Here is a 27,551-nt window from a genome sequence, read left to right as displayed (position 1 = left end):
AAAGAGTTTGAGGAAAGATAATTTTGAGGTTTGGATTGGGACCTTTTAATCTCACTACTTGGGCCTTTATTCAGGAAATCAGATGTACTAGAATAATCTGATATTAAATGTCATTTCAGTGTCATTACTCTAATAAATGTAACTAATAAGAAGGAATAGACAGCTTGAAGTACACCTGAGACTATTTTTGTGATAGCTAAGGGAGAGGCTAGCAGTGTTTAAGACAATGTAAAGACCAAAATAAGATTAAACTTTTTTACTGGAATTGACAATTAAGGTTTCAGTGTTTGAGAAGCTTAATAGTCTTCTTAAAGTTCTTTAGAATGAAGGGTAGAGGTGAAAGCCAAATGGAAAAGAGGGTAAGAATAAATAGGGTAAAAGGCATCCACTGCACCAGAAATTCCAGCCTATGCTGCACTCTGTACTTATATCTCTGATTCCACCTGAAGCTTATTCCTAGTTATGCACTAACATAAGCAAATTTATACAAGCATTTTATTTGGAATATTGACACTAATATTTCTTTATCTATATTAGATATATCGAAATATTTACTCTGCTTCGATAAATTCATTGTTGATACTGTCAATCAAAATTTAAGGTGGATAATGATCTAGGTCCTTTAAAAAAAGTATACACGCTTTTTTTTTTAAATTTTAGGTTAATGTGAGAGTATAACCCCCAATATTTGGGTTTCTTAGGTAGAGTTCCTCTTGTGGTTGTGTCCCGCACCCAAAAGGCGTGCCATACACCCCTGCATTGCCCCCATTCAGTGGGAACACCTCAAACCCCCTCCCCACCCCCGCCTCAGCTGTCTTCATTCCCCATCCTCCCAACTTGAATTGAAATGAGTTTTTCTCCTGTGTGGCATGAATTAGATTGTCTGCTGGCTTCATTTTAGTAGAGTACATTGGATATTTGCTTTTCCATTCTTGTAATACTTTACTGAGAAGAATGTGTTTCAACTCCATCCAGCTTAATAACAAAAGACAAAGTCACCATCTTCTTTTGTGGCAGAATAGTATTCCATGATATACATATACCACAGATTGTTAATCCATCCCTGAGTTGGTGGGCATTTAGTTTGTTTCCACCTTTTGGTGATCATAAATTGAAATGCAATAAACAATCTAGTGCAAATGTCTTTATGATAAAATGATTTTTTTTCCTTCTGGGTAGATGCCTAGTGGTGGAATTGATTGTAGGGTCAAATGGGAGGTCTTATTTGAGTTCTTTGAGGATTCTTCATACTTCTTTCCAAAAGGGCTGTATCAGTTTCCAGTCCCACCAACAGTGTAAATGAGTTCCCCTATCTCCACATCCATGCCAGTATCAGCAACTGGGCTAATCTTCCTGGGGTTAGGTCGTAACTCAGGGTGGCTTTGATTGCATTTCTCTGATGATTAAGGACAATGAGCATGTTTGTTGGCTATGCTTCTGTCTTCCTCAGAAAAGGTTCTGTTCACATCTCCTGCCCAGCTAACAGAGTCGTTAGCTCTTTTAGTGTTGATTAATTTGAGTTCTCTATAGATCCTAGTTTTTTTTTAATTGTTGGAGATTCATTGCGGGTACAAGAAACCAGGTTACACTAATTGCATGCATTAGGTAAATTCCCTCTTACGATATTGTCTTTCCCCCAATAGATGTGTCACACACCGTGACCCCACTCTCCCTCCTTCCCTCTCTCTGCTCTTTCTTTTCCCCACCCCCCTCCCTCTTCTCTCTCTGCTCTCCCCTTTCCCCACCTCCCACTGTGTACTAGGTCATTTATTGTCCTCATCTCAAAATTGAGTACATAGGATTCATGCTTCTCCATTCTTGTGATGCTTTACTAAGAATAATGCATTGCACTTCCATCTAGGTTAGTACAAAGGCTGTAAAGTCTCCATTTTTTGTAATGGCTGAATAGTATTCCATGGTGTACATATACCACAGATCCTTGTTATTAAGCCTTTTTTGGATTCATAATATGCAAATATCTTTTCCCATTCTGAAGGTTGTCTGGTTTGCTTTGATTGTTGTGTTCTTAGTTGTGCAGAAACTTTTCAATTTAAGTCCCCATTTGTTAATTTTTGTTGTTGTGGCAATTGCCATGGAAGTCATCATAAGATCTTTCCCCAGGCTGATATCTTTAAGAGTCTTTCCCACACTTCTAAAAATTTCCTGCCTTAAATTTAAATCTTTCATCCATCCTGAATCAATTTTGGTAAGTGGTGAAAGGTACAGGTTAAGTTTCAGTCTTTTACACATGGTTATCCAATTGTTCCAGCACCATTTATTGAATAGGGATTCTTCCCTGGGGGTTTATCAAAGGTCAGACTGGTTTCTTCTTTTGGTTTTCTATTCGGTCCCAAATGTCTATGTCTCTATTTTTGTTCCAATTCCGTGCTGTTTTGATAACTGTGGACTTATAATATAGCCTAAAGTCTGGTAGAGTGATGTCTCTGGCTTTGTTTTTATTTAGTAAGAATCTCCTTGGCTATATGGGTTTTTTTCTGGTTCCATACAAAACAAGGAACTATTTTTTCCAGTTCTTTAAAGTATGATGTTGGTATTTTAAGGGGATTGCATTGAATCTGTAGATTGCTTTAGGTAGTGTAGATAGATGTATTAACAATGTTGATTCTTCCCTGCCAGGAACATGGTGTGTTCTTCCATTTGTTAATGTCTTCTGCTATTTCTTTTCTTAGGGTTTCATAATTCTCTTTGTAGAGGTCCTTCACCTCTTTTGTTAGGTATATTCCTAGGTATTTCATTTTCTCTGAAGCTACTGTGAGGGGAATTGTGTCTATTATTAGCTTCTCAGATTGGCTGTTATCAGCTTCTCAGATTGGCTGTTATCAGCGTATAAAAAGGCTACAGATTTATGGACATTGATTTTTATACCCTGAGGTGTTAACAGTATTTCTTGTTCACTTCCTGGAGTCCTGTGGTTGAATCTTTGGGGTTCTCTAAGTATAAGCACATATTGTCAGCAGAGAGCCAGAGTTTGGCTTCCTCTGCCCCCATTTTGATGCTCTTCATATCCTCCTCCTCCCTGATTGCACAGGCTAGAACATCCTTTGTCTGGTTTCAGTTCTAAGCAGAAAAGCTTTCAGTTTTACTCCACTCAGTATGATACTTGCTGTAGGTTCATTGTAGATGGCTTCAATCACTTTAAGAAATGTGTCACCTATGCCAATATTTTTAAGTGTTCTTTTTACAAAAGAATGCTGAATTTTATCAAATGCTTTTTCTGCATCTATTGAGATGATCATATGCTATTTGTTTTTGCACCTATTGATATGGTGAATTACATTTATGGATTTGTGTGTGTTAAACCCGCCTTGTATCCCTGGGATGAAGACAAGTTGATCATGATGTATAATTTTTTTAATGTGTAGCTGCAATCTATTAGCTAAAATTTTGTTGAGTGTTTTTGCATTGATATTCCTTAGTGAAACTGGTCTGTAATTTTCCTTTTTAGTTGGGTCTTTTCCTGGTTTTGGTATTAGGGTGATGTTTGCTTCATAGAATGTGTTGGGGGTGGTTTCTTCTCAATAATTTGGAATAGTTTCTGCACTATAGTTACAAAGTCTTCTTAAAGGTTTGATGGAATTCTGATGTGAAGCTATCTGGTCCATGGCACTTTTTTTTTGTTAGTTTTTTATTGTTTCTTCGATCTCAGTGCTTGATATTGGTCTGTTCAAGAGATCTATTTCTTCTTAGTTAGGTCTAGGGAGAGAATGTGATTCCAGATATTGTTCTGTTTCTTCCACATTGTTGAATTTCTGGGCATAAAGTTTCTTATAGTAGTCAGAGATAATCTCTTGTATCTCTGTGGTATCTGTGTTGTTATTTCCCCTTTTCTGTTTCTGATTGAGGCTATTAGAGATTTTACTTTTCTATTTCTAGTTAATCTGGCCAAAGGTTTATCAATTTTATTTATTTTTTTAAAGAACAAACTTCTGTTTCATTAGTTTTCTGATTATTTTCAGTATCATTAATTTCTGATTTAATTTTGGTTATTTCTTTTCTTCTGCTAGGTTTGGGATTAGATTGTTCTTCCTTTTCCATTTCCTTAAGATGGTTCATTAGGTTGTTGGTGTGTTCTCTGTTTTCAGATGTACCCATCTACTGTGATAAATTTCCCTTTTAGGACTGCTTTTGCATTATACCACAGGTTTTGGTAACTTATAGCTTCTTTGTTCTGTTTGAGGGAATTTGACAGTTTTTTCCTTTATCTCTTCCTTGACCCAACTGCATTTCAGCATAAGGTTGTTTAATTTCCATGCCTTTTATATGGAGATGATAATTTTTGTTGGAGTTGAGTTCCACCTTTATTGCCTTGTGAGCTGAGAAGATACGAGGTGTACTTTTAGTTCTTTTAATTTTGGTGAGGTTTGATTTGTATCCTGATATATCATCTGTTTTGGAGTATGTTCCTTTCCTTTGGGCTGGTACATGTCTATTAAGCCCATTTGCTCTAGGGTCACATTTAAGTCATTTGTATCTTTGTTAAGTTTCTATTTGGAGGATCTATCCAGTTCCATCAGAGGGGTGTTAAAGTCCCCAGCTATTGTGGTGTTACAAGATCAGACCCATCAAGGTCTATTAGATAAATCAGGGAGCAGTTAACTTGGGTTCATGTATATTTATTTATTTATTTAATCTATTTTATTGCTCTTTTCAAAAAACCAACTTTTGGATTTATTGATCTGTTGTATAATTCTTTTGTTTTCAATTTCATTTAATTCTGCTCTGATTTTGGTTATTTCTTTTCTTCTGCTGGGTTTGGTGTTGGAGTGTTCTTCCTTCTCCAGTTGCTTGAGATGTCCCATTAAGTTATTAACTTCCTCTCTTTCTGTTTTCTTGAGGAAGGCTTGCAGTGCTATAAATTTCCCTCTTAGGACTGCCTTTGCAGTATCCCAGAGGTTCTGGTAATTCGTGTCTTGATTGTTGTTTTGTTCCAAAAATTTGGTGATTTCCTTCTTAATCTCATCTATAACCCATCTATCCTTCAGCATAAGGTTATTTAGCTTCCATGTTTTTGTATGGGTATGCAGGTTCCTGTTGTTATTTTTATTCCATGATGGTCTGAGAAGATGCAAGGAATAATTTCATTTTTTTTAATTTGCTGAGGTTAGATTTTTGGCCTAGAATGTGGTCGGTTTTGGAGTATGTTCCATGCGGCTGATGAGAAGAATGTATATTCAGTTTTGTTGGGATGAAATGTTTTGTAGATGTCTGTGAAGTTCAAATGTTGAATGGTTAAGTTTAAATCAAAAATTTCTTTGCTTAGCTTCTTTTTGGAGGATCTATCCAGCACTTTAAAGGGGTGTTAAAATCTCCAACTACTATGGAACTGGAGGAAATCAAGTTGCTCATGTCTGTTAGAGTTTCTCTTATAAATTGAGGTGCATTCTGGTTGGGTGCATAAATATTAATAATTGAAATCTCATCATACTGAGTATTACCTTTAACAAATATGAAGTGTCCATCCTTATCCTTCCTTATTTCGGTTGGTTTAAAGCCTGTTGCGTCTGTGAATAGGATTGCAGCACCTCCTTTTTTCTGCTTTCCATTTGCCTGGAGTATAGATGACCATCCCTTCACCTTGAGTCCATATTTGTCTTTTAATGTAAGATGCAATTCTTGTATGCAGCAGATATCTGGCTTGAATTTTTGTATCCAGTCAGCCAACCTGTGCCTCTTTCGAGGACAATTTAAACCATTCACATTAATTGAGAATATTGATAAGCCTTTTGAGAGTCCGGTGGACATTTTTAATCCTTTTGCGACTGTGGAAGTTGGAATTTGATCAAAGTTTTCTGGGTGCGTTTACTTTTGTGGTGGAGGATTACGCTGTTCTTTATGGAGGATAGGTCTGAGAATATCCTAAAGAGCTGGTGTAGTTATGGCAAATTTCTTCAACATGTGAATGTCATTGACGTATTTAATTTCTCTATCATAAATGAAACTCAGTTTAGCTGGGTACAGGATCCTGGGTTGAAAGTTATTTTGGAGATTAAAAGTCGATGACCATTCTCTTCTAGCTTGAAGGATCCTGGGTTGAAAGTTATTTTAGAAGATTAAAAGTCAATGACCATCCTCTTCTAGCTTGAAAGAGAGCTAGAGAGATCTACAGTTATTCTAATATTCTTGCCCTTGTAGGTGATGATTTTCTTTCGTCTGGCTGCTTTCAGAATTTTCTCCTTCATATTAACTTTAGTGAAATTGATTATGATGTGTCTGGGGGATGTCTTATTTGGGTTGAGTTGTGCTGGAGCTCTGAAACTGTCTGCTATCTGAATTTCAGAATCTCTTGACATGTCTGGAAAGTTGTCCTTCATAATCTCATGGAGAAGAGACTCTGTGCCTTGTGAAGCCACTTCGTCGCTTTTGGGGAGCCCTAGAAGACGAATATTGGTTTTCTTCGTATTATCCCAGAGCTCTCTGAGAGAGTGATCTGTTTTTTCCCTCCATTTCTCTTCCTCTTTGAGAGCTTGGGAGCGCTTGAAAGCTTTGTCTTCAGCGTCAGAAATCCTTTCTTCTGCTTGCTCCATTCTGTTACTGAGGAATTCTACTGTGTTTCTCAGATCTTTGAGGGCTGCAACTTCTTGTCTCAATGTGTCAAAATCTTTGGTCATTTGGTCTTTGAATTTGTTGACTTCTTGAGATCTCTTTTGGGTTACTACTTAGAATTCTAATTCAATCTTATTTGCTATCCAGATTCTGAATTCGATTTCTGACATCTCAGTTATTTGTTTGTGCATGGGATCTTGTGCTGTGTCTGCCCCATTGATCCTTGGGGGAGTTGATCTACTCTGATTATTCATATTGCCAGAGATTTTCTGTTGATTTCGCCTCATGATTGTTTTTCACCGTTGCCTCTGGCCGTCCTCAGAGTTGGGGAGGTGTCTCTCCAAGATTAGACCCAGCAGGATCACTCTATTGTTGCTGGATCTTTGTAGGGAGTGACCTTGTGTAGTTCTTCTCAGGTACATGTATATTTAGAATTGAAATCTCATCTTGTTGTATTATTCCCTTGACCATAATGAAATGACTTTAACACTAATATTTCTAACACAGATCAAATCACTTTCCCTTTTAGTTACGTTCCAAATGTTAGGCACTTCATTCCCCATGCATTTATCACCACACAATTATATGTTCCCCTCTGAGACCCACTCTTTCTTTCCTCCCATATCTCCCATTTGGGACTCTGCATCTCCTGTCAGATGGGATCTTCCTCCTTTTTTTTCCTTAGACAAAGTCTTTCTCTCTTCCCCAGGCTAGAGTGCCATGGCATCAGTCTAGCTCACAGCAACCTCAAAATCCTGGGTTCAGGCATTCCTCCTGCCTCAGCCTCCCAAGTAGTTGGGACTACAGGTGTAGACCACCTTGCTTGGCTATTTTTTTACTTTTTATTTTTAGTAGAGACAGGGTCTCACTTTTGCTCAGTCTGGTCTCAGAATTCCTGAATTAAAGGAATCCTCCTACCTTGGCCTCCAGTGGTGCTAGGATTGTTGGTATGAGCAACCATGCCTGGCTGGAACTTCTTCTGTTTACTTATCCCTCACTCAAATCTTTTTTCTTTGCCATGGGCAGAAACCCAGTGTACTATGGTATAGGGAGATCTGGATATGTAGCTCTACTTTAGTAAGAATATTGAATAGACTGATGTAGTAGTAATTGTTGCTCCATTGTGAGGATAGAGAAGAGTATTATTGCCTGATGGCTAACTCTGATAGTTTTAGAGATAATGGAAGGAGGATTTTGTGTATACTTATAGATAACCTAAACGTAAGTAAGCACAGTTGATAGGATATTAATCAGTTAAGATGTGCTCAAACTACAGGTAACAGAAAATTTAAAAATGGCTTGAATGAAAAGGATACATTTATGACATAATGGGAAACTGGTAAATAGGAGAGTTTCGGGAGTTTGATGATAACAGCGAGCCAGGTTCCTTCTGTTTTGTTTTGTATTTTTTTCTCTGTTCTGCTGTCTTTAAACTGGCTCCCCTCAGGGTCTCAAGATGGCTGTCACCATTCCAGGAATCACTTGCAAATGAAAATGTTGCAGACAGAAAAGGGAACATTCCTTTTTAAGAGCCTGAATCCCCTTTTAAGAATAAGAAAACCTCAGAAGTATTCCTTGAAGACTTACATACTGGTTAGAGTCATGACACATGCCGGATTGCATATACTAGTCATGTGGTAAGGGGAACGAAGTCACTATAACTGGGTCTGGATTCAGGATCAGCAGCATCACCTGGTAACATGAGAAGAAGGGGGCACACCAGTCGTGACCCAACAATCGGTATTTTAATTAGTACTTCTGATGCACACAGTTTAAGAACCACTGGCTTACAGCAATCAAGATTCACTCGTTGGGGCTAGGGAAAGTCCTGGCTGTCTCTGAAGGACAGGAGGACAAGAGGAAGAAAAGAAAGGGGGAGGAATGGATGTTGGATAAGCAACCAAAAGTATACACAGTTCTTCAAGAAGTAAGATTGTTCTTAATGTCAGCTACTATTGCTCCTTCCCTCCCACTTTTATCTTCTCTACCTGTGCCTCAAGACACCCACAGTCACCTACCTGCTTAATCTCGGAGGCAATACACTGTACCACTAAGTGTGACTCTTTAGTTGTTGCTTCTGATTATCATACCACTGTGACTATAATCTGTTTTAATTGTTTGTTTTAAAGGATTTTGAGTTTCCTTAGATTATGAAAATGTAAATATAAAACAAAAAACACTTTAAAAACTTAAGGTACAGCTTGGCACCTGTAGCACAGTGGTTATAGCGCTGGTTACAACTCCAGCCACATGCACCGAGGCTGGTAGTTTGAGCCTGGCCCAGGCCAGCTAAACAACATTCACAATTACAACAAGAAAATAGCTAGGCATTTTGGCAAGTGCCTGTAGTCACAGCTACTTGGGAGGCTGAGGCAAGAGAATCACTTAAGTCCAAGAGTTGGAGGTTGCCGTGAGCTGTGACGCTACGGCGCTCTACCCAGGGTGAAATAGTGAGAATCTATCTCAAAAAAAAAAAAAAAAAAAAAAAAAAACTTAAGATACTATCAGTAGTCATTTCTAAGTGGTCAGATATGGTTCTTTTCTTTCATTTTTCTGCCATTTGTAATTTTTCTTTAGGACATTTATATTGATTTGGTACTAAAATAAAAATGAGCTTAAATGATATTTTTAAATTAAAAGAATTTATAACTCATATTAATCACTAAGCGTAGATTAATAAATGTTGGTTTTTGTAATTTTATTGCGCCAATCTAGCTGTAGTAACATTTGCCTTTTTGATAGGTTTCCTAAAAGACAGAAGAAAATGGAGGAATCTGTAAGCCAGATGCAGCCACTGAATGAGAAACAGATAGCCAATTCAGAAGATGGATATGTATGGCAAGTCACTGACATGAATCGACTACACCGGTTCTTGTGTTTTGGTTCTGAAGGTGGGACTTATTATATCAAAGAACAGAAGTTGGGCCTTGAAAATGCTGAAGCTTTAATTAGATTGATTGAAGATGGCAGAGGATGTGAAGTGATCCAAGAAATAAAGTCCTTTAGTCAAGAAGGCAGAACCGCAAAGCAAGAGCCTATGCTCTTTGCACTTGCCATTTGTTCCCAGTGCTCTGACATAAGCACAAAACAAGCAGCATTTAAGGCTGTTTCTGAAGTTTGTCGCATCCCTACTCATCTCTTTACTTTTATCCAGTTTAAGAAAGATCTGAAGGAAAGCATGAAGTGTGGCATGTGGGGTCGTGCCCTCCGGAAGGCTATAGCAGACTGGTACAATGAGAAAGGTGGCATGGCCCTTGCCCTGGCAGTTACAAAATATAAACAAAGAAATGGCTGGTCTCACAAAGATCTATTAAGATTGTCACATCTTAAACCTTCCAGTGAAGGTAAGCATAAGTTTTTAATTGCTTGAGGGGTGGTGAAGGTTTTCTAAAAACAACAAGTTTTTATTTGATATAATTATGTAATATTTTCTAAAAATAGCCTTTCTTTCTCAAAATACATGTTGATTGACTAACAAAGATGTTCAACCCTCCACAGACAATGTAGACATTAATAATTAAGAACCAAATGACAGGCTCAGTGCCTGTGCTCAGCAGCCAGGGCACCAGACACACACTGGAGCTGGCGGGTTCAAGCCCAGCCCAGGCCTGCCAAACAACAATGACAACTGCAACCAAAAAAAAAAAAAAGAACCAAATGACAGATTTGCAGGTTCATATTAGAAATCTTAAATGTCACCATGCTAACTAGAACATTCACCACGTGATTGTGGACTATGAAAGCAGCATGGACAATATTAAAGATGTAATAAGCAAAACAGCCCCTTGCCCATAGGTGACAGATAGCCAAGCTGTACCTGGTGCTCCAGCCCATTCTTTTTTTTCCCTCCCTGTCTTCCTAGGATGTATGTTCCATGGAGCCTTAAAGGCTACCTGAAATAGTGCTGAACTTAACAAGTTAGGATGTTAATTGTCTGCAGTCTACCAGGGGACATGGTAACTTGGGGCGGTTTTTCTATTATCTATGCAAAGACACTTTTGAGAAGTTATTTGGAACTATAATAATTACTAGTCCTTCTTAGTAGGGAAGTAAGGGAAACTCCTAGGTAGTAGAAGTGCACTGTTGGTTCCCTCTCCCTTCCTTCCAAGTATGAGTCCTGCCCTTTGAAAATACTATATGTGATATGTTTTATATTACTCCAGGTTTTTCCTAAACAGACACTACTGTTTCACTAAAGTTTTAGTTAAAAGTATATTACTGCTTTTTTTTAGGTCAGTAAAACTAGTTGATATATATCATTGTATGAATACGCAATAATTTTGTGGGTTTTATTTTTTTTCTGATGAGAAATACTACCCCTGTATTTATATTCTCAATTAGACAAACACTCTATTAAAGTTATTTAGCACTTTTTATGTTCTGTTTATTTGCTATACTAATAAACTGTTCCTACCTCTGATGGTATTAATGCCACCTAAATTTTATTTTTTGCTTTTTGGGTTTTTCGCTTTTTTATTTCAAATTATTATGTGTATACAGTATTTTTATATCTTCATAGGGTACATATATTTTAATACAGGCATACAATGTAAATTAATCAGATCAGGGTAATTTGGGGGTAACCATCACCTCAGGCCTTTATCATTTCTTTAGGTTAGGAACATTCCAGTTCCTCTCTTTTATTTTCAAGTGTACCCTAAGTTATTATTGATTATCATTATTTAGTGCTATCAAATATTTTTCATTCTATCTAACTTTATTTTTGTACCCATTAACCATACCTACTTTATCCCCTCTCCCTACTACTCTTCCTAGTCTCTGGTAACCCTCACTCTACTCTGTATCTCCATGAGATCAATTGTTTTAATATTTAGCTTCCCCCTTTACCCCGCCATAAATGAGAACATGCAAGATTTGTCTTTCTGTGCTTGGCTTTTTTCAATTAACATGATGTTTTCTAGTTCTATCCATGTTGTTGGAAATACCATGATACTTTTCTTTTTGTGACTATATAATATGCCATTGTGTATGTATGTATACCACAATTTATCCATTCATCTGTAGATAGGTTGATTCCAAATCATGACTATTATGAATAGTGCTGCAATAAACATGGGAATGTAGATATTTTTTCAGTATATTAAATTTCCTCTTTTGGATAATCTGTATGGTGTTTCTATTTTTTGTTTATTGAAGAACCTCTGTGCAGTGTATGTATATACTGTAATTTATTTAGCTAGTCTCTTCCTGACAGCAGTTAAGTAGCTTCTGCATTTTTGTTTTGTTTTGTTTTGTTTTGAGACAGACTCTCAAGCTGTCGCCCTGGGTAGAGTGCTGTGACATCACAGCTCACAGCAACCTCGAACTCCTGGGCTCAAGCGATTCTCCTGCCTCCATCTCCCAAGCAGCTGGGACTATAGGTGCCTGCCACAACACCCGGCCATTTTTTTTGGTTGCAGCTGTCATTGTTGTTTGGTGGTCCAGACTGGATTCGAACCTGCCAGTTCATGTGTATGTAGCTGGCGCCTTAGCTGGTTTGAGCCACAGGCACCAAGCCTAGCTTGGTTTTTTATACATTACAAAAATACTTCAGTGAAAACCCACGCATGGAGTAAATTTTTTATAATGGTTAAAAACTACAAACAGTATGTGAAAATTGTCAGTTTTCCCACATTTGAACACTGACCATTGTCATTGTTTTGTAATCTCTGCTAGTATAATAGGCGAAAAATTCCATCTTGTTCTTTTTCTGTTTGTTTTTTGTTGTTGTTGTTTTTGTTTGTTTGTTTTTGTTGAGATTTTTTTTTTTTTTTTTTGAGACGGTCTCGAGCTGTCGCCCTGGATGTGCCATGGCATCATAGCTCACAGCAACTTTGAAATCTTGGGCTCAAGTGATCCTCTTGCCTCAGTTTTTCTATTTTTAGTAGAGACAGGGTTTCGCTTTTTGCTCAGGCTGGTCTTGAACTCCTGAGTTCAAGCAATCCACCTGCCTTGGCCTCCCAGAGTGCTAAGATTACAGGTGTGAGCCACCACACATGGCCTCATCTTGTTCTTTCAATATACTTCTTTGGTTAAAAACTCATCTTTCCTTGTGTTTACTGCATTTTCGTGTGTGTGTGTAGATTACATTATTGTATTATTGCCTTTTATCCATTTAGTTACTGTTTTTAATGTTGATTATGTCCATTATTCAGTCAACAAGTTTTTATTAAACGCCTACTATGGATAGACACTATTGTTAAAAATGTAGGATTCTTATTACAGGAGTTAATAATTTATTATTATATATTAATATATTACATGCATTTTTTCCTTTACCTTTCAGTTTTGATGGAGGGGGGTTTCTGGCCCACTAAAGTTTAGAATTTTAATGTAATCAATATAATCTGGGTCTTTATAGGTTTTTGTTTTGTGGAATATCCATTTCCAACCTAAAGTCATAAAAAATATTTACCTGTGTTTTTTCCTAACATATTCATGATTAGGAAACATTATCTTAAAAATCTTTGATCCAGTATAAGAAGTATCCACACATTCAGCTTATTTGTTTCTTAAGATACTATATGATAATGTGGAGCAATTACAGGACCACCCATTAATAATTCTAACTGAACAAATTAATTCCTGAAATTGTGAAAGTACTCATCTGTACTTTGTTTTCTTAGTTTATAAAATGAGGAATTAGCAGGTGTTCCCTAAACTTACTCTCACACAGAGGAATCTTTAATTCTAAATTTTTGAGATCAGAACTCATACTTGAAACTTTGTTAATAATACCAATGTCACGTTGGACATAGAGAGTACTTTAGCTTCTGGACATGAACAGAATTTTGAAACAAACTTTAAGTTACAGAATAATTTTTTTGTTTTTTTTTTGGGGGGGTGGGGGAGGCATGAGACAGTTTCACTCTATGAAACTCTGGCTAGAGAGTAGAGGTATCTTCATACAACCTCAATTCCCTGGGTAGAGAGTAGAGGTATCTTCATGCAACCTCAAGCTCCTGGGCTCAAGTGATCCTCCTGTTGGGACTACAACTCGTGCCATGACACCTGGCTAATTTTTCTATGTTTATAGAGATAGAGTCTCACTCTTGCTCAGACTGGTCTCTAACTTCTGAGCTCAAGCAATCCTCCTGCGTTGGCCTCCCAGAGTGCTAGGATTACAGGTGTTAGCCATTGTGCCCAGCCTCAGTAATATTTGAAGGCCTTAACTAAAATGTATATTTATAACAGATACAACAAGTCAAAATATGATTCACTTAATAGGGTATTAATGTGCAACCACTGTGTGGCCAGTACAGTTATAAACTGGGTAGGATAAAACTGCTTTTCATTGAAAGAAAAATTATTTGATCTGGAAGATAGTAAGACTCAAAAATAATACCTTAGAAATTCCTGCATGTAAGAATTAACTTCTTGTCAAATTATTTAGAGTTCAAAAATAACATATAGGCTCAATCTGGCTTAGAAATGTATTTCAGTTGGCCTATTCAATATTTCATGGAAAAAATGAATTACTTGTAAATATTTTTTAGAATCACAAGGCATAAAATCCATATTCTGGCTTCTCTTTAAAATACTTTTTTTGCAGCAGCAGTAAGCCAATACTTGGCTAAAACACTTCGTTAGAGCATCCTCTCTTCAGTTCATCACAGTCCTGACAACACTACTATGTCACCATGGCTTCTTTCACTTCTTAATTTTTAATTGCCTTTTCCTCATGGACATTTGAATTTGATAATTCAGTCCCCACTTTAAAGAAGTGGAAGTCGAGACCAGTACTTACTGACAGAGTATAGGGGAAAACTCAGATTTTCTCACCTCTTATCCAAAGCTCTTTCTTCTGTTAGAAGAAATTGTAGAAGAAATGAAGAAATTACTACCTTCCTTTTTCTAACTTGTCTTATACTACTTCTCAGCTATTAAAACACAATTTAAAAGGACCCACCCACCCATCCATTTCCACTTATCTCTGCTATTCATAAATTTATGTTTATTCAACAAGGAAGAATGAGTATGGTATGCTATTATTTGAGATAGCCATGTACTCTCGTGAGTAGTTCTGGCATTATGAACCTACCATAGCCATTGTCTACCAAAGTTTTTAATGATATTATCTCAGAAAAAAAAAAAAAGAAAAAGAAAAAAGCCTCTGCAATAAATTACTCAGGATTTAGGAGGGTTTTCCCCCCAGAATCTCATATTTAACCAGTAATAATGGAATAGGCAAAATTAATTCCCTTCATTTGCTTAAATATGTTCATTATGTCATAGAAACAGCATTCCATGGCCAAGTTTGGTAGCTCACACCTATAATCCTAGCACTCTGGGTGGATTGCCTAAGCTCAGTTCAAGATCAGCCTGAGCAAGAGCCAGATGCCCTTCTCTAAAAATAGCCGGGCATTGTGTCTAGTGGCTATAGTCCCAGCTATTCATGGAGGATGAGGAAAGAAAATCGCTTCAGCCCAAGAGTTTGAGGTTGCTGTGAGCTATGATGCCACAGTACTCTAGCAAGGGCAGCAAAGTGAGACGCTATCTCAAAAAAAAAGAAAACAGCATTCCAGTTTAAGGGAGTTAACTCTGTCTCTAGTTATGCCTATCATGTAATGCATTCTTAGGGAACATGTTCTGTTTTTTACTTGGTAATCTTACATGCTTTTTGAACTCTTTTTCTTGTTAAAGGACTTGCGATTGTGACCAAATATATTACAAAGGGCTGGAAAGAAGTTCATGAATTATATAAAGAACAGGCACTTTCTGTGGAGAATGAAAAATTATTAAAGTATCTGGAGGCTGTAGAGAAAGTGAAACGTACAAAAGATGAACTGGAAGTCATTCATTTAATAGAAGAACATAAATTAGTTAGAGAACATCTTCTGACAAATCACTTAAAGTCTAAAGAGGTGAGTCAATGATTGTACGTTACAACATATGATTAAACATGAGTTCTGATATATATATTGAATGGATAAACTTTGGATAGCTATACATTAATTTTTTAAAAGAAAGAAATTAATTAAAACCCAGTTATAACCTAAGAATAGGGGGAAGGGAGAAAGGGAGGGTGTAATTGGTGGGATTACACCTGCGGTGCATCTTACAAGGGTGTATGTGAAACTTAGTAAATGTAGAATGTAAATGTCTTAACACAATAACTAAGAAAATGTCAGGAAGGCTATGTTAACCAGTGTAATGAAAATGTGTCAAACAGTCTATAAAACCAGTGTATGGTGCCCCATGATCGCATTAATGTACACAGCTATGATTTAATAATAAAAAAAAAACATAACTTAAAAAAAATGAATTAAAATATATCTTTTTTTGTTTGTTTTTGAAACAGAATGTCACTTTGTCTCCCTCAGAGTGCCATGGCATCATAGCTCACAGTAACCTCAAATTCTGGGTCTCAAGCCATACTCTTGGCTCAGTCTCCTGAGTAGCTGGTAGTACAGGCACTTGCCACAGTGCCTAGCTAGTTTTTCTGTTTTATTTTGTTTTGTTTTTCTTTAGAGACAGGGTCTTGTTCTTGCTCAGGCTGGTCTCAAACTCCTGAACTCAGGCAATCCACCCGCCGTAACCTCCCAGAGTGCTAGGATTACAGGCATGAGCCACCACACCAGCCTTAAAATATATCTTGAAACTAATGTTTATTTAAAACACCTAACATGATGCCCTAATATAGCTGTCATTCACAAATGTTGGTTCTGCTTTGGAGAATATGCTGCCTTGCTAATTTAAAATAAAAAAATCATTTATGTATTTCCTTTATAAAATATACTTCACTTCCTTATTCTAATAAAGAACAAGTTACCTTTTTTGAAACACCTTTGACCAATTAAGACAAACTTTCATTCTGAAAGTACTCTGAACCCTAAATTTTGAAAGCCTTGGAGAAGGTATTGTGATTATTATTATTGATATAGTTATGTTATATTGATTCATTTCCAGCTTAATTCCTGATATTTCTACCTATGTTGTGGTAATAGGTATGGAAGGCTTTGTTACAAAAAATGCCTCTTACTGCATTACTAAGGAATCTAGGAAAGATGACTGCTAATTCAGTGCTTGAACCAGGAAATTCAGAAGTATCTTTAGTGTGTGAAAAACTGTGCAATGAAAAACTGTTAAAAAAGGTAAGCATTATCAGTGCCCTTTGTTAGCTACTACCAACTGAAAAGGCTGGTTCTTACATTTTGGGAGTGCAGTTAGTGCATATTTTAGGTGTTCTGAGACTTATCATACCAAATTGCATTTTGACTCTTAAATCTAAGTTAAATACATCCTCATTTTTCTCTTTCTTTATGAAATGTATTTATTAGCTGCAAAAACGTAAAAATGGAAGGAAGACATATACCGTATTTTGTTGTGTATAACATGCACATTTTTCCCAAATTTTTGAGGAGAAACCAGGATGCATATTATTGTAGGTGGTACTAATTCCATATCTACATAAATGTTTTTTAATTTTTTTACTTATGCTTATACATGAAAAGTATAAATCTAGAAAGCAGTGATGATATCTGTATGCAAAATAATACCCTGGATTGTAGTAATCATATTCTCTACACGCTGTGCTCCTCCATGGAAAGCCCCTCACTGGGCAGGGACCACAGCTGTAGGAGCCTCTGCCCCCACCCCCAAGTAATCACACCAGACACCAGTGCTATATTGGAAGTAGGCACTCTGCCAACAGTTAACACAATGGTTAGCGTCAGGACCTTGCCAAAAGGAGGGCAGAAGAGGCCATGCAGTGACACCATAAGAGGAGCAGAGCTGGCCACTGAGGAGAAACCAGGAGCAATCCCAGACAGCAAGAGATGACCAGAGCGCCCAGCCTTCCCCAACTGTCCTGTTCCTGCCCACCCTTGTCCCTCTATCCTCTCATTTTCTATTTCTACCCATGTCTATGGGTAAGAACATGGCCATAGCCACTCCACTGAGAATGCCTGTGGGTTTATTTCCCAAAAAAGCTGGTATGAGGGGCTGGGGCCAGCCCTGCCAGTCCCTGGTTCCTATCGGTAGTCCCTGTCTCTTTGGGGCTACCTTGTCTCTGGCACAGCTGACTCTATTCTGTGACCCCTGGATACCACACTGAGGAGGAAGACCTCTGGGCTGGGTTCTGGGACATCTGGGTTCTAAGACCCGTTTCTATTACTATCCACTGTTTTGACCATGGGCCTTAGTCCCCATGAAGTTTCTGTCTGCGAGGGTACCTGGCAGCAAAGCACAAAAGCTTGGGGTACCAGAGAACATAGATTATAATTTTGAGCCTATGACTTGTCTGAACCCCCAACATGTTGAGCTGGTGTAACTATCCAAACTTGCCCGTGGGAAGAACCATCTAGGATGCTTGTTAAACAGAATGAATACCTGAGCTTTCTCTTGGAGAACTGATTCATTGTATTTGAGTGTGGCTCAGGAGTCTCATTTTAACCATCCCCTGGTGATTTGCAGGATTTACAAGTTTGGGAAAGGCTGGTGACATTCATTCTGACATCACTGAGTGACCATGGTCTGGATGGCTCAAGTAGGTCACAGTTTAGTCAGTCACTAAACAGAAATGTAAATGTAGAGTGCTTCACTGGCATATCTTCAGGAAAAGCTTCCTCCTCGGCACAGTATCCTGTAGGCTTGAAAATGGAGCCAGCTACATGAGAGACAAGGCATCCCTGAAGGGCAGGGGTCTACTGTCAGGAACCCAGGGCAGGCAGGGCTGGCCCTGGCCCCTCACTCCAACTTCCTGGGACATAAGCCCATAGGGGTCCTTTGCACAGTGGCTAGGGACACTGACATGGATGGGAATAGAAATGAGAGGATATGGGGACAAGGGTGAGCCAGAAGGGGACAGTTGGAGGAGCTCAGACACTCAGGTTGTCCAGGCCACTCTGGAGCCTGGGCTTGCTTCCTGCTTCTCTACAGCAGTTGGCTCTGTACCTCACACGTGTGAGAGAAGGAGATGCCGCTGCACAGCCACTTCCACCCTCCTTTAAAAAATGAAAGATTTTGTTCCTAAAGTTTGGGGGATGCATTATACATGGTAAAACTATGGCAGTTGCTATTTTTTACCTGAATTTTGCATTTACTTTGTCTTATTTCTAGGCTCGTATACATCCATTTCATGTTTTAATTGCATTAGAAACTTATAAGATAGGTCATGGGCTCAGAGGAAAACTGAAGTGGCGCCCTGATGAAGAAATTTTGAAAGCATTGGATGCTGCTTTTTATAAAACATTTAAGGTAATGGCTTTTGTTTTAAAACAAATGACTCAGTATCTTTTGTAAAAATACATTTTAAAAGTGGAATTAATAGTCTAACCATTTGTTTTTCTTTAGTTCATGTGAGGTGAGTATATAATTTAACATTGTTAAGTTTATGAGTAAAGTATTTCTCCTTCCCCCTAGATACTTTGATAATTTTAAAATTACTAAATTTAAAAATGTGTATTACCATAGGGTACTTTAGTTTGGTACTCTGTCCTCTGTTTTTCCCATTACTTGGTAGATGGATCTCATGATAGGAAGTGAGGTTTCAGAAATGGCAATCTCACTTCAGAGACCTAAGTTAAAACTTTTGGTTTTAAAAATTTCTTGCTGTACAACAAAAGACTAGCAACCAAATTCAGCAGCAAATTAAAAGAATTTTAATTCTTTTTATCCATTAACAAGTAATACTTAGCCCTAGCATGCAAAGGTGGTTGAACATTCTGAAAACCAATCAGTATAATACCTCACACACATTAGTAGAATTAAGGGACAAAAACCACAGGATCACCTCAATTGATATACAAAAAGCATTTGACAAAATTCAACACCTTTTCATCATTAAATAAAAAAAACTTGATAAACTAGGAATAGAAGTGAACTTCCTCAACATATGATAAAGGCCATATATTTAAAAAAATTAATAGCTAACATATATTCAGTAGTGTAACATTGACAGCTTTTCCCCTAAGATTAGGAACAAGATAAGAATGCCCACTTTTGGGTGGCGCCTGTGGCTCAGCGAGTAGGGCGCCGGCCCCATATAACGAGGGTGGTGGGTTCAAACCCAGCCCCAAGCAAATTACAACAACAACAAAAAAAAAAAACAAGAATGCCCACTTTTGCCATTTCAATTTCACATAATAATGGTAGTTTTAGCAGTTAGGCAAGGAATAAAATAATAAGACGTCCAAATTCAAAAAGAAGAAGTAAAATTATCTGTGACCTCAGATGTTATGAGTAGAAAACCCTAAGGAATCTACAAACTATCAGAGTTATAAAATGAATTCAGCAAAGTTGCAGGATATAAAACCAACACGTAAAAATCTGTTGTATTTCTATATATTAGCAATGCACAATCCAAAAAGGAAATTTAGACATTTCTATTTATAATAACATCAAATAAAAGACAAAAATAAATTAAGAAATTGCAAGGTTTATACACTGAAAACTATAAACCATTACTGAAAGAAATTAAAGAAGACTTAATATTATTAAGATGACAATATCCTATCCAAAGCAATCAGTTTACAGATTCAACATATCCCTTTCAAAATCCCAGTCTAACCTTACATGTGTGGTCAATTGACCTTTAATGAGGGTACCAGAATGATTCAGTAGAGAAAGCACAGCCTTCAACAAATGGTGCTGGGAAAATATATCCACATGCAAGAGAATGAAGTTGGAACATTACCTTACACCACATACAAAAATCAATTCAGAGTGGCCTAAATTTAAGAGCTAAACTATAGAATATTGGACTTCACAATTAAAAACTTCTGTGCATCAAAGAATACTATCAAGAGAGTGAAAATCACAAGCAACAAAAGAAAAAGAAATATTGGACTTCATTATAATTAAAAACTTTTGTGCATCAAAGAATACTATCAAGAGTGAAAAGATAACCTTCGCCATAGGAGAAAATATTTTTAGATCACATGCCTGACAAGGGCCTAGTGTCTAGAATATAAAGAACTCTTACACTTCAACAGCAAAAATACAGCCTAATTTAAAAATGTGCAAAGTACCTGAATATTTTTCCAAAGATAACACAAATGAGTAATAAGAATGTGAAAAATGACCAACATCATTGATCATCAGTGAGATAAACCAGGAATAGCAGTGAACTTCCTTCAACATATAATAAAGGGTAGCTTGGGTTGGGTAGCTAATAACATAAAAGCAGAAAATAACAAATATTGAGATGGACATGGAGAAACTGGAATCCTAATGTATAATCCTATAGGTATCTACAATAGGGAAATTTATAGATACAGAAAGTCAAATAAAAGTTGCCAGGCGCTAGGTAAGAGGCACAAATGGAGAGTTATTCTTTAATTAGTACAAGTTTGTATTTGGGATAATGAAAAAGTTCTGTGAATAGACAGAGGATATAGGTTTTCGGGCGGCGCCTGTGGCTCAAGGGGTAGGGCGCCGGTCCCATATGCCGGAGGTGGCGGGTTCAAACCCAGCCCCGGCCAAAAAAAAAAAAAAACATGAAACAGAGGATATAGGTTTTCAACATTGTGATTGTACTTAAGGCCACAGAACTGTACACTTGAAAATGGCTTAAAAGGGTGAATTGTATATTACCTATATTTTTTATCATGGTAAAAAAATCGTTCTTATTAGAAATTCTCATCTTCAATGAGGAAAGATTTTAAAAAAATTAGAATAACTTCTTTAAATATTGTTAAATACATTTTATTATTTCCTTTTTACTTGTAGTAAGAGCTAACCATTTTAAAATAATTTTCAATTAATTAGGTTATCAAAAATCAGAAGGCCTTTTATTTTAGAATCTTTTGGATGAAAGATAAGTGAATATGATTTTTTAGAAATTTAATCTACTTAAAATTTCTATGATTGCTTTTAATGAAAATTGCTTTATTTTCTCTTTAGACAGTCGAGCCAACTGGAAAACGCTTCTTACTAGCTGTTGATGTCAGTGCTTCTATGAACCAAAGAGTTTTAGGTAGTGTACTCAATGCTAGCACAGTTGCTGCAGCGATGTGTATGGTAAGAACACTTAAACCAATTTAAAAAATGTTTACTGTGGAGCAAAACTAGAAAGTTAGATATGATTAAGAAGTGTATATTCACATATTTATGTCATCTCAATTTATTTACCACTTTATTTTGTATCTAAAGATGATTTTGTAAAGCCAAGTTTTAAGTGTATTGAAAAGCATGTCTAAAGAATAATCAGAATGGAAATTTTAATTTTTACAACTAAATCTTAGTGGTATTTTTGAGGCAGTAGATAATGCATAGAAAAAGTATTTAATGATATAAAAGTCAGGGAATTAAACCAGTATAATGGTTCATACATACAGTCCCAACTACTCTGGAGACTGAGGTGGGAGGAGGATCACTTGAGCCCAGGTGTTAGAGACCAGCTTGGGCAACATGGTCAAAACAAAACAAAACAAAAAGAAGACCCCCCAGGGAATAATAATGAGTCAAAAGACTTTACTTCTCCCCTGACTCTGTCACAGAATAGCAAGCAGATTAATCACAGGCTGACTTTTAACTTCTTTTTTAGTTTTCCTATGTCTTTATTTCTTATTTAAAAAATGAAAAGAATGTATGCTCTATTTCTTCAAAGGATTATTGTGAAGACCAATTTCTTTATAAGAGTATGAAAGTACTTTAAAAGCTATACTACTGTTACTATATAGTTCTACAACATAGTAATACAAATTTAGAAATATACATTGTAATGTTTCTTTTAAAGATTAAGTTGTATAAATATCAAGATACAGTATTTATTTCCTTCCAATTTGCTAAAAATTACTACCATTGAATTTTTCAGGTTGTCACACGAACAGAAAAAGATTCTTATATAGTTGCTTTTTCACATAAAATGGTACCATGTCCACTGACTACAGATATGACCTTACAACAGGTTTTAATGGCTATGAATCAGGTAAGAAACTATTCTGCTAAAACTTTCATTACAATGTTAAAGAGCAGTGGAGACAAAGGGCAACCTTGCCTGTTTCCTGATCTGAGTGGAAATGATTTCAATTTAACTCCATTCAATATGATATTGGCTATGGGTTTGCTGTAGATGGCCTCTATCAGTTTAAGAAATGTCCCTTCTATACCAGTTTTCATAAGTGTTCTGATCATGAAGGGATGCTGGATATTATCAAAAGTTTTTTCTGCATCGATTGAAAGAATCATATGGTCTTTGTTTTTTAATTTATGTGCTGAATTATACTTATAGATTTACGTATGTTGAACAACCTTGAGACCCTGGGATAAAACCGACTTGGTCATGATGTATAATTTGTTTGATGTGTTGCTGGATTCTGTTTGTTAGGATCTTGTTGAATATTTTTGCATCTATATACATTAGTGATATTGGTCTATAATTTTCTTTTCTTGTTGGGTCTTTTCCTGATTTGGGGATCAGGGTGATGTTTGCTTCATAGAACGTGTTGGGTAATATTCCTTCTTTTTCTATATTTTGGAACAGGTTGAGTAATATAGGTACTAGTTCCTCTTTAAAGGTTTCGTAGAATTCTGACATGAAGCCATCTGGTCCCGGGCTTTTCTTTTTAGGGAGATTTCGTATGGTTGATGCTATTTCCGAACTTGATATGCCCTGTTCAACATTTCCGCTTGATTCTGGCTAAGTCTTGAAAGGTGATGTGCTTCTAAGTTAGCCATCACAATTAGGGAAGAAAAGGCGATCAAGGGTATCCATATAGGGTCAGAAGAGATCAAACTTTCGCTCTTTGCAGATGATATGATTGTATATCTGGAAAACACCAGGGATTCTACTACAAAACTCTTAGAAGTGATCAAGGAATACAGCAAGCAGCGTCTCAGGTTACAAAATCAACATTCATAAATCGGAGCCTTTATATATACCAACAATGGTCAAGCTGAGAAAACAGTTAAGGACTCTATTCCATTCACAGTAGTGCCAAAGAAGATGAAATGTTTCGGAGTTTATCTAACAAAGGATGTGAAAGATCTCTATAAAGAGAACTATGAAACTCTAAGAAAAGAAATAGCTGAAACGTTAACAAATGGAAAAACATACCATGCTTATGGCAGGGAAGAATCAACATTGTTAAAATGTCCATACTACTCAAAGCAATATACAGTTTTTTTTGTTTGTTTGTTTGTTTTTTTTGTGGAGACAGAGTCTCACTGTACTGCCCTCGGGTAGAGTGCCGTGGCGTCACACGGCTCACAGCAACCTCTAACTCTTGGGCTTACGTGATTCTCTTGCCTCAGCCTCCCGAGCAGCTGGGACTACAGGTGCCCGCCACAATGCCCGGCTATTTTTTGGTTGCTATTTTTTGGCTGGGGCTGGGTCTGAACCCGCCACTCTCAGCATATGTGGCCGGTGCCGTTCTCGCTGAGCCACAGGCACCGCCCTAGCAATATACAGCAATATACAGTTTTAATGTAATCCCTGTTAAAGCTCCACTGTCATACTTTAAAGATCTTGAAAAAATAATACTTCATTTTATATGGAATCAGAAAAAACCTCGAATAGCCAAGACATTACTCAGATAAAAACAAAGCAGGAGGAATCACACTACTGGACCTCAGACTATACTATAAATTGATAGTAATCAAAACAGCATGGTACTGGCACAAAAATAGAGACGTAGATGTCTGGAACAGAATAGAGAACCAAGAGATGAATCCAGCTACTTACTGTTATTTGATCTTTGACAAGCCAATTAAAAACATTCAGTGGGGAAATGATTCCCTATTTGACAAATGGTGCTGGGTGCACTGGCTGGCAACCTGTAGAAGACTGAAACTGGACCCACACCTTTCACCATTAACTAAGGTAGACTCTCACTGGATTAAAGATTTAAACTTAAGACATGAAACTATAAAAATACTAGAAGAGAGTGTAGGGAAAACCCTTGAAGAAATCGATCTGGGCGAGTATTTTATGAGGAGGACCCCTGGGCAATTGAAGCAGCTTCAAAAATACACTACTGGGACTTGATCAAACTAAAAAGCTTCTGCACAGCCAAGAACACAGTAAGTAAAGCAAGCAAACAGCTCTCAGAATGGGAGAAGGTATTTGCAGGTTATGTCTCCAACAAAGGTTCAATAACCAGAATCCACAGAGAATTCAAATGTATAAGCAAGAAAAGAACAAGTGATCTCATTGCAGGCTGGGCAAGGGACTTGAAGAGAAACTTCTCTGAAGACAGGCGCACGGCCTACAGACATATGAAAAAATGCTCATCATCTTTAATCATTGGAGAAATGCAAATCAGAACTACTTTGAGATATCATCTAACTCCAGTAAGATTGGCCCATATCACAAAATCCCAAGACCAGAGATGTTGGTGTGGATGTGGAGAAAAGGGAACACTTCTACACTGCTGGTGGGAATGCAAATTAATACATTCCTTTTGGAATGATGTTTGGAGAACACTCAGATATCTAAAAATATATCTGCCATTCAATCCTATAATTCCTCTACTAGGTATATACCCAGAAGACCAAAAATCACATCCTAACAAAGATATTTGTACCAGAATGTTATTGCAGCCCAATTCATAATTGCTAAGTCATGGAAAAAGCCCAAGTGCCCATCGACCCACGAATGGATTAATAAATTGTGGTATATGTACACCATGGAATATTATGCAGCCTTAAAGATGGAGACTTTACCTCTTTCATGTTTACATGGATGGAGCTGGAACATATTCTTCTTAGTAAAGTATCTCAAGAATGGAAGAAAAAGTATCCAGTGTACTCAGCCTACTATGAAACTAATTTATGGCTTTCATATGAAAGCTACAACCCAGTTATAACCTATGAATATGGGGAAGGGGGAGAGGAGGGAGGGGAGAGGATGGGCGGAGTGAGGGTGATTGGTGGTATTACAACCGCAGTGCATCTTACAAGCATACAGGTAAAATTTAGTAAGTGTAGAATATAAATGTCTTAACACAATAACTAAGAAAATGCCAGGAAGGCTGTGTTAACCAGTGTGATGAAAATGTGTCAAACGGTCTATAAAACCAGTGTATGGTGCCCCATGATCGCATTAATGTACACAGCTATGATTTAATTAAAAAAAAAAAAAAAAGGAAGAAAGAAAAGAAACTATTCTGTAGTCCCAGCTACTTGGGAGGCTGAGGCAAGAGAATCGCTTAAGCCCAGGAGTTGGAGGTTGCTGTGAGCTGTGTGAGGCCACGGCACTCTACCGAGGGCCATAAAGTGAGACTCTGTCTCTACAAAAAAAAAAAGAAAAGAAACTATTCTGCTAAGTTTACTTAAATTAGTAAGTTTAGCAGTGCAGAAGTATTCCCTTTTCTCCACATCCACACCAATATCTATAGTTTTGTGATTTTGTGATATGGGCTAGTCTTACTGGAGTTAGATAATATCTCAAAGTGATTTTGATTTGCATTTCTCTGATGGTGGGAATGCAAAGTAATATGTTCCTTTTGGAAAGAAGTTTGGATATCACTTAGGGATCTAAAAATAGACCTGCCCTACTAGGTATATATGCACAAGACCAAAAATCACTTTATAACAAAGATATTTGCACCGAAATGTTTATTACACCCCAATTCATAATTGCTAAGTCATGGAAGAAACCCAAGTGCCCATCGACCCCCAAATGGATTAATAAATTGTGGTATATGTACACCATGGAATATCATGCAGCCTTAAAAAAGATGGAGACTTTACCTTTTATGTTGGATGGAGCTGGAACATATTCTTCTTAGCAAAGTATCTAAAGAATGGAAGAAAAAGTATCCAATGTATTCAGCTCTACTATGAAACCAATATATAAGTGCCCACACTTTCATATGAAACTTATAACCCATCTACAGCCCAAGAAGAGGGGGAAGAGAGAGGTTGGATGGAGGGAGAGTAATTGGTGGGACCACACCCATGGTGCATTTTACAAGGGTACATGTCAAATCTACTAAGTGTAGAGTATAAATGTCTTAACACAATGATTGAGAAAGTACAGTGAAGGCTATGTTAACCAGTTTGATGAAAGTATTTCAAATTGTATATGAAACCAGTACATTGTACCCCATAAATGCATTAATGTACACAGGTATGATTTAATAAAAAAATTTAGTAAGTTTACTTAATACATATGTATAATTTGTATAATGATTTTATATTGATGTCATGTGTGGTATTAATTTGTAAGAACAAATTGTTTTATCCTGATTTTTCTCATAAGCACAAAAACCAAAAAAAAATGCAAGCTTTCGAAGGCCTATAACTGGTACATTAATGCTAAACAAAATGATAATGTAAAATATAATACTTTAATAGCCAGGCATTGTGGCAGGCACCTGTAGTCCCAGCTACTCAGGAGGCTGAGGCAAGAGAATCACTTCAGCCCAAGAGTCAGGTTGTTCTGAGCTATGACGCTATGGCACTTTACCGAGGGCAACAAAATGAGACTGTCTGAAAATTTAAAAAAAGGCATTTTAAAGTATTATGCTTTTTCGTTTTTTTTCGGAGTTAGATTCCTGCAGGTGGAACTGATTGCTCTCTTCCAATGATCTGGGCTCAGAAGACAAACACAGCTGCAGATGTCTTCATTGTATTCACTGATAATGAGACCTTTGCTGGAAGTGTCCATCCTGCAATTGCTCTGAGGGACTATCGAAAGGTAAAACTTAATTCTAATACTGTTTTTCGTCCAAATAATACTCAGTTCTCATTCACTGTGTTTTTCAAAAAATGTTATTACTAACAAGCCAGACATGGTGGGTCACACCATAATCCCAACACTTTGTGAGACTGTAGGGGAAGATCACTTGGAGCCAGGCATTCAAGACCAGTCTGGGCAATATGAGATTTTGTCTCTACAAAAAAAAGAAAAGAAAAAAAGTAAAAGTCTATGAGTTTTGCTAAAGGACTATATAAAACTAAGGCAAAACTATAATCTATGTTATAAGTTTTATGGAAAAGTCTGTGTTTTTATTAGTGTTTCCAACTGAGCTTTCTAAAATGTCATAAATGTTCTATTATGGTAGCCACTGGTCACATGGGACTATTAGTACTGGAAATGT

The 27,551-nt window shown here is 37.0% G+C and overlaps 1 protein-coding gene across 3 annotated transcripts in view; it reads left to right on the top strand.

Moving 5' to 3' along the window:
* The window catches only part of RO60 (Ro60, Y RNA binding protein), a 41,763-nt gene that overhangs the window by 6,467 nt on the left and 7,745 nt on the right, over positions 1–27,551 (top strand). For all 3 annotated transcript variants that reach the window (XM_053605464.1, XM_053605465.1, XM_053605466.1), the window contains 7 exons: positions 9,307–9,908; positions 15,208–15,428; positions 16,512–16,658; positions 18,625–18,762; positions 21,409–21,525; positions 22,322–22,435; positions 27,002–27,148. In XM_053605464.1, coding sequence (XP_053461439.1) covers positions 9,329–9,908; positions 15,208–15,428; positions 16,512–16,658; positions 18,625–18,762; positions 21,409–21,525; positions 22,322–22,435; positions 27,002–27,148 — 1,464 coding nt within the window. In that variant the 5' untranslated portion in view covers positions 9,307–9,328. The remainder of the gene's footprint in view (positions 1–9,306; positions 9,909–15,207; positions 15,429–16,511; positions 16,659–18,624; positions 18,763–21,408; positions 21,526–22,321; positions 22,436–27,001; positions 27,149–27,551) is intronic.

This window comes from Nycticebus coucang, chromosome 10 (assembly GCF_027406575.1).
Source record: "Nycticebus coucang isolate mNycCou1 chromosome 10, mNycCou1.pri, whole genome shotgun sequence".
NCBI classification, from domain to species: domain Eukaryota; kingdom Metazoa; phylum Chordata; class Mammalia; order Primates; family Lorisidae; genus Nycticebus; species Nycticebus coucang.
Note: the sequence above shows the minus strand (reverse complement) of the source record. Positions and strands in the feature narration are given on the sequence as shown.